Raw genomic sequence first — 14,392 nt, 5'->3', positions numbered from 1 at the left:
TTACTAAGTAATAATTAATTTACAAAGAAGTTTCACTTCTGACACGTGAACTCACTTTTTTGTACATTTACATATGCCCTAAAACTTAAATGGAGATGGACAGGCCATGTAGCGTGTTATACAGATGACAGATGGTCTAAAGCAGTAACCGAATGGACTGGTCCAAAAGGAACAAGAAACAAAGGAAGACCAATAGAGCGATGGGCTGACACGATCGAGAGGGTGGGTAGCGGCAAGAGAAGAAGAAGGCCTTCTCCCGGACAGGGGCCACATCTTAATTAAAATTGTATTTATATCTATTTAATTTCATTTATGTAAATATCATGTGGTATAATAAAGGCTTATTATTATTAATTTACAAAGAAGTTTCATTTCTGACATGTGTACCTACTTTGTACGCACGCAATTTTAAGATTTAGATCATGTTTACTTATATTTTCTTATTTATGTTCTGTCAAACGGGATTCGAACCTAACCAATGAGAATCGCACCACATAGTTCATTGGTTTTAACTACGTGAAAAATGTTAAGTATTTTGAACATTTTTCATTGATGTACCTTAGTCTAAGATCCGGGATTAGAAAAATATACCCACATATATTTTTTAGATGAAACAATTTTTTATAAGCTGATTTAAATATTATGAACTTATAAAAACAACTTCTGCAATCATAAGACTTCTGCAATTAATAGTAATTAATTAATTAACAACTAATTTATTTTTAATTTTTACTTTCTCATGTTACGCCGTTTATTGTTGTACTTAGATTTTTTAATTAACATGTGAGGGAAATAATCTACATTTATTTACCTTTTCTCACCTGGCTGCAGGTAAGTATAGCAATCATAGAGATGGGTGTCTACTACAGTGAGGTATATAATATAAAATATTGACGGTTTTAACTTACTACATGTAACTAACATGAGAAAGTAAAAATTAAAAGTAAATTAGTTGTCAATTAATTAATTACTATTAATTGCAGCAGTCTTATGATGGCAGAGGTTGTTTTTACAAGTTCATAATATTGAAATCAGCTTATAAAAAGTTGTTTCATCTAAATAACAGAAGAGGGTATATTTTTCTAATCCCGGATCTTATTCTTCTGTATGATATTTCAAGATATATTTTTAACTTTTAGCGCAAATGATCGTCGTAAAATGGCGTCTGGAGTCACGACACTTTTTTGCGACGTTTTCTTTGACAAAGAAATAAATCCCCCAGTGCACTCAGAGTTAAGATTCTTAGCTCTCTGAATATGGGATGTATTAAATGAATTGTACGCTATTCGAACTTAATATTATCTATCCGACTTTAAATATAATTACTGTTTGTTCTCTGTTGGTTATGATATAAAGGGCTCGTTTGAAGTTGGTTCAGTGTTAACGACACTGCGTATTAACATAATATGTATTATGTATGTATGAAGTTGTTTGGTTACGCAGTTATCTCGAATATTTCGTGTTTATAGACACTACAGCAATCTACATATATGTAACCCGTCATGCCTACCTCTAAACAGTTTATTTTTTCTATATATATATATACATATATTTATACTTTGCACAAAAATGCTATCATTTTAAATCCGTAGGCTATTTCAGCACACGTTGCAGAAACCTAATACAATTGACATAATTAAATTAAATAAGGATTTAATTCTTAAAACTCCGGCATCGCACTCGCGAGTCCTCTGGCATCGAGAGTGTCCATGGGCGGCGGTATCACTTATCATCAGGTGAGCCTCCTGCCCGTTTGCTCCCTGTTCTATAAAAAAAGGAGGGCAACTGGCGGCCTTATCGCTTTCGAGCGATTTCTTCCAGGCAACTACTGAAAAAATAAATTAGAAAATATACTATACAATACATGAAAAATAAATGTTAGAAGCCATTTTAAAAACATTATTTCGACAATTGGGAAACCCCGCTATTGGAGGAAATATTTTTGCCCTTAAAAATCTATCTGTTAAATCGGTACTGAACCCATGACCGTTAAAAGCTTTAAGCACTAAATTAAGGTTCAAGTTCAATCCAAATATGCAAAACTTAAACGGCTGTCAGCTCATAAGTGTTTAGTTAAACAAGCCGTCAAAACTGAGTACCCGAGGAACAGGCAATTAGAAGTTGGGAGGAGTTACTTATAAGCCGGCAGACTCGATATGCCGCACTAACTCCTGTGATTAGTGATCGACATCGAAAGTGCATTTCGCCGGGAAACTTTGAAGCTACTTTGAATATTAATGAATGGACCAAACGCCCATATCTTCAAAGTTAGAGGTAGTTTGAGTATATAAATACTCCAGAGCATATATGTACATGTGTTACATGGGATATATATGATGTTAATAAATAGCAACGCATTTAAGTGATATATTTAAACTCTCTTGCAAAAAAATCGTACATTTTGAAGTGAAACTTCTTTAGAATCGTGATTTCAAACCGGATGCAACGGAAAAGCGACAGTAAAAAGAGACAGAAACATTAATTCATATGATTTAACGTGGGAGAAAATGAGATAGATAAACTTCTTTCGAATCGTCGTGATTTCAAACCGGATGCAGCGGTAAAGAGAGACAGAAACATCAATTCATCATATGATTTAACGTGGGAGAAAATGAGATAGGAGGCATTATACAGCCTCTCTTTACTGCCGCTTTTTTTTTGATCGAATTTCAAACTTTCGTTGTTTTAGTTTTTGTCAAATTAAAGATTTATATTAAACTTATAAATTAAAATGTATAATTAAAATATACTGTTTTTAAAGAACACACACATTTAGATAGTGGAAAATGATTAATTTATATTTGTTTTTGAAGGTTTCACTTCTACCATGTGTGAATTGCACAAATGTTTTTTTTTTAACCCAAAAACATTTTATTTAAAGAAAAGAAAACATGAGAATTTTATTACTATACAACCTCATTTTACTGATATATAGTATGAATGTAACCAGATTTTTAAGATTTATAAATTAAACATGCCGCGGTTCAAGTAAAGAATAGAAGAATGCGTATAGTGAAATCGTTTTGTAGTTCAATTTAAATTTCTAAAGAAGCCCTTACTAATAATGAAAAATGGACCACAAAAGATAGATAAAATAACAATAGATTTCTCTCTCTAAAAATAGGATAAAATCATTTTCTAGGTCAACCGGAGATGATTGAATCAATGATAATATAAAATTAATTTAAAGTAGTTCCGAGTTATATAACCGTTTTAACCCTTACATATTAATTTTAAAGTACCAGGACAACATACCACAACATGGGGTCTCTTTTAGGATCATTTGCGGGCGCGTCGTGAGGCAGGTCCAACTGAGCGAACAATGGAAATAGAACTTGAACGCCTCCTATGGAGTTTAGGGCGCTGTGTATTGAATGTGTCACCACAGCTTTTACTTCCTGAAATATATACATATTATGTCAATTTAGTTATAAAATTATTCCTTAAAAAATAAATCAATCCAGTTTTTTGTAAAATACATCCCATATCATTAATACAATATGTACCAGAGTAACATGACAACACAAGAGTTTGCATACCTGTAACATTAGGGCGTGCGGCGTATGCACAAAGTACGACACATTCCCTTTGGGCGCCGACTGTAGGCACAGCTGTCCATCAGTTGCCACCGGGTTATACATAAAAACTATGGCCGATGACAATTTGCCGTCGTATAGTACCTGAATATATAATCAAAATTAATAAATATTCTTGAAGAACATAATATTGTGTTTGGAATGTTGACTTATATTTTTAAACCTCCTAGTGAGCTGTTAGTCCCTAGTACATTATTTTTTTAATACTAGTTAGTTAGTCTTGTGCTACTTTATCAGCTCCGGTACTCTGTAACGCGTGTGTGTGTGTGTGTGTGACTCCGGTCTGGAATTCAATAGATTTTGATCAGCACTATCACAGAAGTTACAGAGTACGGCCGCAGGTTAATAAAAATCAGAATCTATCTAGAGACAATAAAATATAATTAATAATCAACAAAGCTAATAAATAATTAAACATTCTATTAAATATAGATAGTAAAATTACTAATCTCGGTATTTGTAAAAATTACCATTAAACAAATCACAATTAATTACGTTCCGTCACGTTTACTTGGAAAGGAAAAAAGGGACAGAACATAAATAACTATACCCTTATCGGCTATAAAAAGCAACGAAACAATTCCAAAAATAGCATTCACCAAGCATTACTCATACAAGGCATTAATAAAAATACAAATATGACTTAAACATAAATCACAGATTTGAGTCACCATCACCACAAAGTAGATATCAATTAAAACATTCATAATAAACCTTACTGTTGATTATAAAGAAATTAAAAAAACATTGAAAGATCAACACACTTGACTAAAATTACGTTCTGAGAAGCTGTATACGCATACCAGTCTCCTGTATATGCATACGGGAGACAATAACAAGAGACTTGTGTTAATATGTGAGGATCATTGGTCAGGCGTACCACAGCCGGCCGGCCTGAAGACCTGGTGTCTGCTAACGTTGATCAGTATAAAAACTTACCAATCGGAGGTGTGACGTCATCACGGGAGACATATTGGCATTTGAGTTAACTTAATTTCCGCGGCTTGTGTCATAAAAATAAACTGTCAACGTAATTTTGTACGCAGGTGCGCGGTATTTCTTACGGTAAATTTAGAAAGTTTAAAGTGCAAAGTTTCGTAATGAGTTGCTCGGAAAACCGAAAAAAATTGGGTTTATTCCTAAAAATAAATCAGGAAAAGAAGAAATAACTAAGTCTAACTGACGTGAGACCGATCTTGAATTAGATTATCATGATTCATGTGCACTGTTTACTTTTTGTTTTTGTTTTTTATGAATTATATTATATCAGTTGAGTTTATTTTTATTTCTTTTTGTTTCTGTTAAGTATGTTTTTTTTCCTATTTTTAGTATTCGTTATATGTATTTTTGCACTTCTTGCCTACCTTATACTCACAGAGGTTTTTTCCTTTACTCATACTTTGTCTGGAAGAAATCGCTCTAGAGCGATGAGGCCGCCAGTTGCTTTTCATTAAATTATGTTTAATATATTTCTTTTTTTACCTTTTATGTAATGCAACGAAGTGTTAATAAATAAATAACTATTAACTAACTAACTAATTGTACTTTTAAGCTTTTATAAAGATGGAAAAAAATTAACGTATTTAATAATAAAGAAGAATCCAGGGACTAGGGTCGCAGAAGTTAGAGCTTGATTTCCGTAACTGTCCTAATTAATTTTTAAAATTCAATCAGGGGAATTTAATGACATCCACCGGAAGTCGGCGCAGACGAATCGCGAATTTAATATTTAATGAATAAATTTTACGGTGCTGCGTAAATCATGAGATATAATTGGAAAATGCAAATTTATTATTTTTATAGTATGCTACATATTTCTTTAGCGGCGTGGATTAGGTATTTTCACAGCATAGTCCTCATAATTCTATTCCATTGAGCATTTTGATAAACAAGTTGGGTCTGGATATCCATAGTTGCTCCACTCAAATCTAAAAATCGATTATTACAATTAAAATGTTTTGTTAAGTTTTTTTATTACCTCTTCGTGTGTATTATGTTTGGCCATTAAAAACTCTATTTTATTTTTCTTGTGTCAATGTATCAGTGTACCGAGCTTAGCTATTCTAAATAAATCAATAAACGTCTCATTAAGTTATGCCAAACCCAATAACCTATCTCAATCCATTTTTGACCATCTGATATATATACCTTTGTAGCGTATCATAGATACGCACTAAAATGTACATACTATATGGTGTAGTATTTTCTATATGATTTGATGTATGTGGCAACATAAATACAAGACACTTAGAAAAGAAGAAAACAGACGTCACTCAGAACAGACTTTTAAGAGGAGTGAGCATGTATTTTTTCCTATGAGCGTTTATATAAGAATATAAATTAATTCCCGTTGTTTGTGAAGAAATATATCAATTTAACAAAGATAAAAATAATAATAATAATAATAATAATAAATAAATAAATAAATAATAATAATCCAAATATTGATAAAAGTGGGTCCAATACCCATCTAAGGATTGTAATAGCCACCTATTGATACAAGCTATCAATGGCAGGTCGGATCGCTGTATGTGGATAGATCTATGTATGAAAATGACAGTTCAACAGTGCCAATATCCTAAGATTTTAGCTTATACCAGTTTTTAAAAAAGTACAAAAGCTGTTTGATATGTTTTAAACATAGACATGTATGTTTTAAAATTATGTGTACGGTTTTATTTACTTTATTTGGTTTATATTGATTGTCAAATATGAGTGTAAAGAGCGAAGAGATTGCTTTCTATCCGTCGCCAAAAATGGATATTCTTGTTAGGGTTAGGTTATTGGGATGCAGATAGGAGATCGATCGACTGTCACGGTCTGATCTTAGATTGTTTTCTATCCGAGATTGAAGACTAATTATTCATTTCGGGCCTAAGCCGATTAAGGTCAAGAAATCGTTTTGACGTAAAAACGGGGTATTTCATTCTGAGCTTTTGAAAAACAAATCACCAAATGAAATGTCATTTTGAAAGACACAAATCCGATTAATTAAAAAAATGGATCGTTTCAACTTTGAGCTCTTTATCCGTATAGCACATAAATTGCGTATTATCAAGGATACGATAATATACATGTATACATACAGTCAAGAACTGTCTGGTTGTTATTGTAGACATGGAGAAAAATTGGCTTCGCCATTTATTCTGGAATTGTATAGGAAAAAGTCGTTTTTAAAATCGACTGGATGTACCACTCTTGTTAAAATCTATTTATTCTATTAATTATTATTTGCATGTAACATGATAATTAATCTATATTATTACAAATAATAAATAAAACATACTTTAATGACATGACTCATAATGTACCTATGTAAAACTACTTTTAAGAAGAATTTGCACGCGTTGTTATTATTAATTATATGTGGCAGTATATGCGAACTGTAGATTGTATCACTATCATATTTTTGTATATAAATTATTATTATTAATATGTTAAATTTTTAATCAGGTCCATAATTTAAAAACTTGTCAGAATTATTCGTAGGTATCCCGTGAAATAGATACATCATATTTTTATGGTCACAAATATATTATTTTCTCAGCCCATAATCGCCGTATTTACGTAAAGTATTTAAAGTGACTGTAATAAATTTAAATAAGTGTATTCAACGCTCAATCGAGCCTAAAGCGTTTTTACGTTATTTTCCTTTCATTTATTATGTTTATCTTATCATCTCATCAATTTACGTTGTGTTGACTCGGCTCTTGTTACAAATTAAATATAAACTGAGAATACAAGAAATTTAATGTAAGCCATGCGCAGTTTATTTATTCGAAATTTAATAAAATGTAAAAACGTACTCTATACATGTATGTATATATATATCTACAATTACGAATATAATAAAACTAATTAATATATATTTATTTATTTGTATATCGAGGTTATGTGCTCCCAAAGCCGTATTCAAAATCAGTCTACGTACTAGGAGTTCAGCACTGAAAAGATATTAGAAAATTAAGACCAGTTAGAATTATCCCGAAGAAGTATCATGCGTAAGTATTGTACCAGGATCCCATATTATTATCGGAGTTATAAACGTTCCCTTACTATAAACTCAATCGGCTTACATCATGAATGTTCTGCGTTGGATCGTGTACGAGCTCACCAAAGCGATCAACGCGGACCTCAGAGGAAGGAAGCGCCACCGGATTTTCCGTGTCGAATCGGAACTGACCCTGACACACACAACTCGTAAAAACTCTCATACATGTGTTAACAAACAATGCTGTGGATAAAGCCTGCTTTAGATTACAATATTCGTATCTGTTTTAATTGATACCACTGCCTGTATTGTAATCTTAAGCTAGTGAAGCAAGCCACGAAAACACAAATTAAAACGCGCGCCATGCTTACACGCTTGCATGCTTCAATATCTACGAGCAGGGAAGCATGCGTCGCTGCGACATCTCGCGCTTCGCCAGCCATTCGACGCCCGCGCGGCGTCGCGTCCTCCTTAACAACTACGCAAGCTTCTGCGCTCCCGGTATCTTCAGGGGTAGGAGATACGGGTTCTATAGGATCTGGGGTTTCCGGGATAGCAGCAAGCGCTGGAGCGGCATCGCTCACCCGTTTATGGTTCTCCGGTAAACTGATGTTGCATTCGTTGTCGAATCGAAATTGACTCTATCCATGTGATGCAGGAAACAAAGAGGTCGTAATTGCTACATTAATAAAAAATCTCGAACGATAAATTAAACATAAGGTTTTCTAAGTAACTATTCTTAAAATTTTATTTTTTTCCTAATATGTCGACTATACTGACAAATATTCTATTGTATCCTTTTAAAAACGATTGATCGGAAAAACAGACAAATAATACTTGCTTAAGAGAAATTTATGATGACTACCGGTTATCCATTCCGGTAATATGCACCGTAATACACCTCTAAGATTTTTGAGGTCCTGGTATCGGATCTAAAAGTATACCTTATATCCGGGGCCTAAACGGTGCATGGCACAGATCTGGTGTGTAGTTAAAGCCTCCCCAAATAGATAGATAGCTGCCATCTGACCGCAGAAGACGCGTTCTTCATCCAGTTCAGCTGTCGCGCCGATGTAGCATTTGTCGAATGGCTGTAAAATAATTTTTACACAAATGATATTAAATATTAAAAGATTGAGTTCCATCTTTTAATATTTAATATCGAGTCATCTGCGTCATCATTATGCGCACACGCGTTTGAAATACCATTCCAGACTAAAATTTCATATTGTACTAAAAGTGTCTATGAATATTCATTTTCGTTTTAGACAACCTAGACAAACTTGAATGTGCATTCGCTAAAATATGCTCACGTCTAAGTTTTGCATTTCAGCGCTAACCACATGCATGTTAATGAAATAATACTTTAAGATTCTACGAAAATACTTGGGACTTGGTACATAAATCAGAAAACAATTTTATATATAAATTATTTTGAAATATTACAAGGAGTATGTATATTTTGATTTGTACACACAATCTAAGGAAAATGTGAAGAGTTGACAGTTCCCTTTGTGAAGTTAGTTTGGGACTTCATCCAAAGTTAAAATTATATATTCGAGCAAATAATATAATAATTTGCATGGAATTAGAGTAATAAATTGTTCGTAACGACGCAAGGGGCGAGCACGTGACGATTCGAATGGGGTGCACGCCCGCAGATAACTAAATATATTAGGAAAACTTTCTTGCGACTCATGTGCGCCTGGTTCTTGAGGAGAAATTCAAAGACAAGTTATTTCAGTTTCAAATTTATTTAATGCACTCTTTCTGTTGTCTCTTTATCGCACACATTTTTGTGTTTACATGTTTCTGCTTTATCAGGGAGCGCCAAGTGGTTAAGCGCGAGATTCCTTATTCCATCCATCAACTTCGACGTCCGTGCGTGGAATCAAATCGATTAAGGGTTTTTTAAGATAAGGGCATCATACCAATTCCTAAAATGCCGGCCACGCACTCGCGAGCCCTGTTCTCTTTTTTGACCAAGGAAATCAATATACAGACTGTGAATTAACCAACGAAAATCTTACTCGAACTGATTAAATAGGACACTGAAAAACCCTATTGCTCATTGGGAAATTTAATAATAAACTCACATCGTTGGTCGAGACGAACCAGGCCATCTCTGTGCTGGATGCTAGCTGCCCATTCACCAAACACTTTATCTCGCTCTTCGTCCACCTATTGTAGATATACACTACCGCTATGGCATACCATCTGGAACAAAAATAATTATTTTAAGGTAGTTAAGATGAGGCTCCCTGCTGGTTTAGCGTAGTGCAGGTCGCTGTAAAATGCTGGTCTCAAAACCCAGGTTTGTCGCCATTCAAAGCGTCAACAAATGGAAACGCTATACAAAATGGTTGGAGGTAGAAAGGTTTAAATCACACAAATTTAAATAAAACTAAATATATATTTCGCAAAAAAGTAGTTAAATCAGAGAGTTAATTGAATCTCTAGAAGTTTAGTTAAATGTTTATAATGTTGAAAAAAGTTTCACTTTTGCCGTGATTTCATAAAAACACAAAATCCTTTTTTTTAATGTTTATCTGAAATTTTAAATCATCCAATCAGAATTCCCCGTCAATGTCCTTTTTCGTGTGGGCGTCTTTTTGGGGAATTTCCCGTTGTAGCACAGAGCCCCACAAATTCACTATCCGCCCAGTGTATCTCAAAACTAGCTCTCATCTCAAAGCAAAATGTCATATATCGAGAAACCACTGTATTATATTATATTGTATAGTTTCGTTAGACTTTATTCACGTACAACCAAAATACAGATGTAATATTATCTCGAAACAAATTCCAAATGTAATACAATTGTTAAAATAGACATGATAATATCATCTAATCAATAATTCTAACCTTAAAATGTAATAACTTAAATATATACTGGCAGCGTTCCCCCTTTTAATAGCTTGCCTAATTCTAAATCATGTATAACGTCGAAACATTTACAATTCGAAAAGAATTAAAATGTAACAAAGAGAATTTCTTCCCGTAATTTTCCTCATCTGCACGCTGAATTTTTAAAAATAGAAAGTGTCTTTAAGAATTCACAGTGGTTTTTGCATTAGGAATTATTCAAGCATTTGTAAACACCATCTGTTTCTTTTCACTTATTTTTTATGTAAAATATTCCAAGTGTTGCACGCGATTCTCAACCTTCAGAAACACTTCGTTCATGCTTAACGATCGATTTTTTAAGAAAATAAATCAATAATAAGTTTAGGAGACGCTAAGAAAATTAGCTATAACATTTGTGACATCGCAATTAACAATTTTTATGTACTTATAATTGGAATTATTATAATTTTATTCTTTTACTAGCAGACTCGGCCAAGCGTTGCTGTGGCTAAGGTTTTTGTTATATTATGTGAAAGATAGCTTATGTGAAACGTTGGTACTTTTAACACGGCGCCATCTGTTAGAATTGTATAAAATAATAAACAGATAATTTGCAATAAAATAAAATTGCAACTATAATTAAAGATCTTACCTTTCCTATCTCTTAAGTTGGAGTAGACTGTACATGGTGTGCAAATTTTATTGGTATTGGTTCGGTACATCATGACAGGAGATTTATATATATTAAGATTAGATATTTAACATTAACGTCCCTTAATCATATTAGCAGCAGAATTATTCAAATACCTTCTGCAAAAACCAACCTTTAATTTGAATTCTTAGTGAATATAACGCAAAAGCATCTCTTACCGTCTTGGTTGGAATTCGTATTTGACGCAATGTTGGAAGCCTTTCCCTCGAACCTTCATAGACGTTAGAACAAGACAGTTGCCGACAAAGTGTGCAGTGTAGCCCACTCCTTTACTCGTCTTGAAGCTGAAAAAAATAATAGAGTTTAGAAAAGCTGGAAAAATTTGGACGCAGATGGTCCGCGACAAATGTTTCCTTTTTGATCACATCACATAAGCTACCGACGGAAGAGAGAGAGATTGTCATAGGATCTTCAATAATCATCACATATCAGTAGGGCTGAAAAGTTGACTGGGACATAGATGGCGCTAGTGGTATTAAATTAAAATAATTTTTAGTTAATCCTAGTCAAGACATGTAAAACTTGACAACTTTTGTATGTTTAAAAAAGTATCCCAGATGTCTTTGAATGCAAATTGATAGCGGTTGGAATTGTTGTCATTAAAGGGGTTTATTATTTATATTATATAATACTAGCATATCCGACAATTATTGTTGTCATGTACACACACATAAGAAACAATGTAAATCTTCATCAAAATCAGTCCAGCCGTTTAGGAGTTTAATTACAAATACATGCACAAAGATTTTTATATATGTCGCAGTAAAGTAGTTCAATCAGAGAGTTAATTGCATCTCCAGACAATTAATTAAATATCGATATTCAATCAAGTCGCTAAAGTTCCGTGCGTGACCGAAACGTTTAACGAGTTTCCTAAACGTTCTAAACGTAAACATTTACAATAGAATAAAACATGGAATTTCCAAGCTCTTAGCTGTCTAGAGATTCAATTAACTCTCTGATTTATGTACTTTACTACGACAAAAGATAAACCAGCTGGTTACTTGCTGATTATATATTGTTCACTTTTATGTCATAGACATCAAATAGATCTTAAAATATTTACCAATACAAGTATGGCTTCTCCCGTTCAATATTGACCGAGTTGATGGGGTCCAGTCGAAACCATGTTGTAAATGTGAATCCATTTTCGTATGGCCACCTCGCCAGTGGGGGCAGTACTACCGCCTGAAATTAAAGAGAAATTAATAAAGAGAAAAAATGAAGAGAAATCGAAATTAAAATCTTGGTTAGTACATTTTAACTGTGCACACAATATTTCCGTGGTTTTGGTGCTACAAGAGTTAAAGTTTCAGGACCTCAGATTTGTGTATCTACTTTGTGATCATACCGTATAGTCTGTATATTTATTTAGTACTTGTATATTTATATTGTATATGTATATTTGTATAAGTGTAACCTATTGTGGATGCATCTGGTGTGTTTGTTTTATGTTTTATTTTTGACTTTGTTTTTATTATAAGGATGTTTCTGTTTGGTTTCCGAATCAAAAAGAAAAAATCTTTTGAATGGCACTTTTTGTATATTGTTAGATATATTGAACACGGAACTAAAAATACATAACATACTAGTAAGAATTTCAAACATACAATGTTATTCAGATCACGTTCTTGTCTGATTTAACCGTACAAGGCTAAATGTATTTGGGATCTTTAGACGGATCTTTGGAAGGGGGAACGTATGTAGATTTTATTGATACGAAACATCGATAGCGTTCGTGTAAGGAATTGTTTTGAATTACGTAAAACTTATAAAAATCTTTAGTCTTTGAACCTTTAATTAATTTTAAATGAAGAAATTCTATTCTTTCTTTCCAAGTTTCGCAGTCACACAAATAAAAGATGAGACTTTATGACACCAGGATTGGTGCTAGCCTTGCTCATAAGTATCGTAATTCTTGGTTTTTAAAGGAGCTTGTATATATTTCATATTTAAAAAAGGGGCTTTGATGTATTGTATTGAATATGAATTGAATTGCCCCAAAAATAGTAAGAATAAAACGTGTGGCACTTGGGGATTGCCGCGGTAAAGCTATTGCATAGCAATTAATGCAATTATAATGATTATTTATTTATGCAGTATTTTTTTTCTTTTATTCATTCTACCACTACCAGACTCAGACTAACACGCCTATATAGTCCGTCTCACTCTAACGCATACCGGCTGCACTGGCCACACTTAAGCTATGTCACCGATCTCGTCAGAGAGATATGAATACGCAGTATGCGTGTTAGGTATTTTCGTTACGGAATTTCTTGATTCGGTCACCGCGCTCAAAGCCCGCGATAAAATCTATGCAAAAGCTTAAAAACTACAAAAAGCTGTTTTCAGTATTATGAAAAAAATATTTGATACAGCTCTAATTGGGACCGTTCAAGTATTAAGTAAGCAAATTTTCTACAATTTATCAAAGCTCTCAAAAATAAACGTATTCATTTTTTGTAGTAATCCTTCAATCCATAAATACGTTTATAATAAAACAAAATGCATTTCGTTTTCAAGCATAGACAAATGTGTGAGTAATTTGTAAACAAATAAATAATTACTGTTGGCGTAATCACCTAATAAGAAATTTAAAGATCGCCCTATAGTGCTTACGTCATACTTGAACAGCCCCTATCCAGAGAAATATAGAATTTTGACAACAATAGTCACAAAGAGTGAAACTACTACATTTTAAATATTATGCAAGTTAAGATAAAATTGAACTCAGTTAGTTAGAACTAACTATGTCACGGACAAATAAATAAAAAGTCACACAAGCATGTACCAGGGACAAATAGATATTTAGGAGTTGAAAGTTTGACTTTGTAGTTTCGAGCGCATTGTACAAGCTGCAAGCTGTAAGTTAGAGTTTTAAACAATTGTTGAGCGGACACAGACAAAGCGATGTCATTAGCGTTTAGAATATGTTTGTTATAACGGGAATAAATACAGGTAAAAACATCTCCATTTCATTCGTGAAAAATGCGTATAATTAAAAACTCGTAGGGTGTCAATTAAAAAGGGTGTTGTTATAAAATAATTAAGAGGTACTCTATTATTTTATCATATCCATGGAAAATAGGCCTCTGTTTGATTAAAACTAGGGATTATCTGCCTAACATACGCCTTCAGTTTATGTTTACAATTAGTGTTGCCCAAAATCGGTCTTGGTCTTGCAGTCTTGGTCTTGTTCTTGCATTTTTGCAAGACCAATACCAATACCAAGACCGCCTTATCGTA

General features: G+C 33.2%; 1 protein-coding gene across 6 annotated transcripts in view; it reads right to left on the bottom strand.

Moving 5' to 3' along the window:
- The window catches only part of LOC110991488 (neurobeachin), a 413,995-nt gene that overhangs the window by 175,764 nt on the left and 223,839 nt on the right, over positions 1-14,392 (bottom strand). For 3 of the 6 annotated variants that reach the window (XM_045633387.1, XM_045633388.1, XM_045633389.1), the window contains exons 6-12: positions 12,213-12,334; positions 11,305-11,430; positions 9,684-9,804; positions 8,532-8,678; positions 7,959-8,228; positions 3,540-3,680; positions 3,256-3,398 (exon numbers count right to left, since the gene is read on the bottom strand). In XM_045633387.1, coding sequence (XP_045489343.1) covers positions 3,256-3,398; positions 3,540-3,680; positions 7,959-8,228; positions 8,532-8,678; positions 9,684-9,804; positions 11,305-11,430; positions 12,213-12,334 — 1,070 coding nt within the window. Of the gene's footprint in view, positions 1-3,255; positions 3,399-3,539; positions 3,681-7,672; positions 7,781-7,958; positions 8,229-8,531; positions 8,679-9,683; positions 9,805-11,304; positions 11,431-12,212; positions 12,335-14,392 lie in introns of all 6 variants that reach the window. The other 3 variants (XM_045633390.1, XM_045633391.1, XM_045633392.1) reach the window with 2 other exon arrangements.

Source organism: Pieris rapae, chromosome 23 (genome assembly GCF_905147795.1).
Source record: "Pieris rapae chromosome 23, ilPieRapa1.1, whole genome shotgun sequence".
NCBI lineage: Eukaryota > Metazoa > Arthropoda > Insecta > Lepidoptera > Pieridae > Pieris > Pieris rapae.
This window is presented reverse-complemented; position numbering and strand designations above follow the sequence as displayed.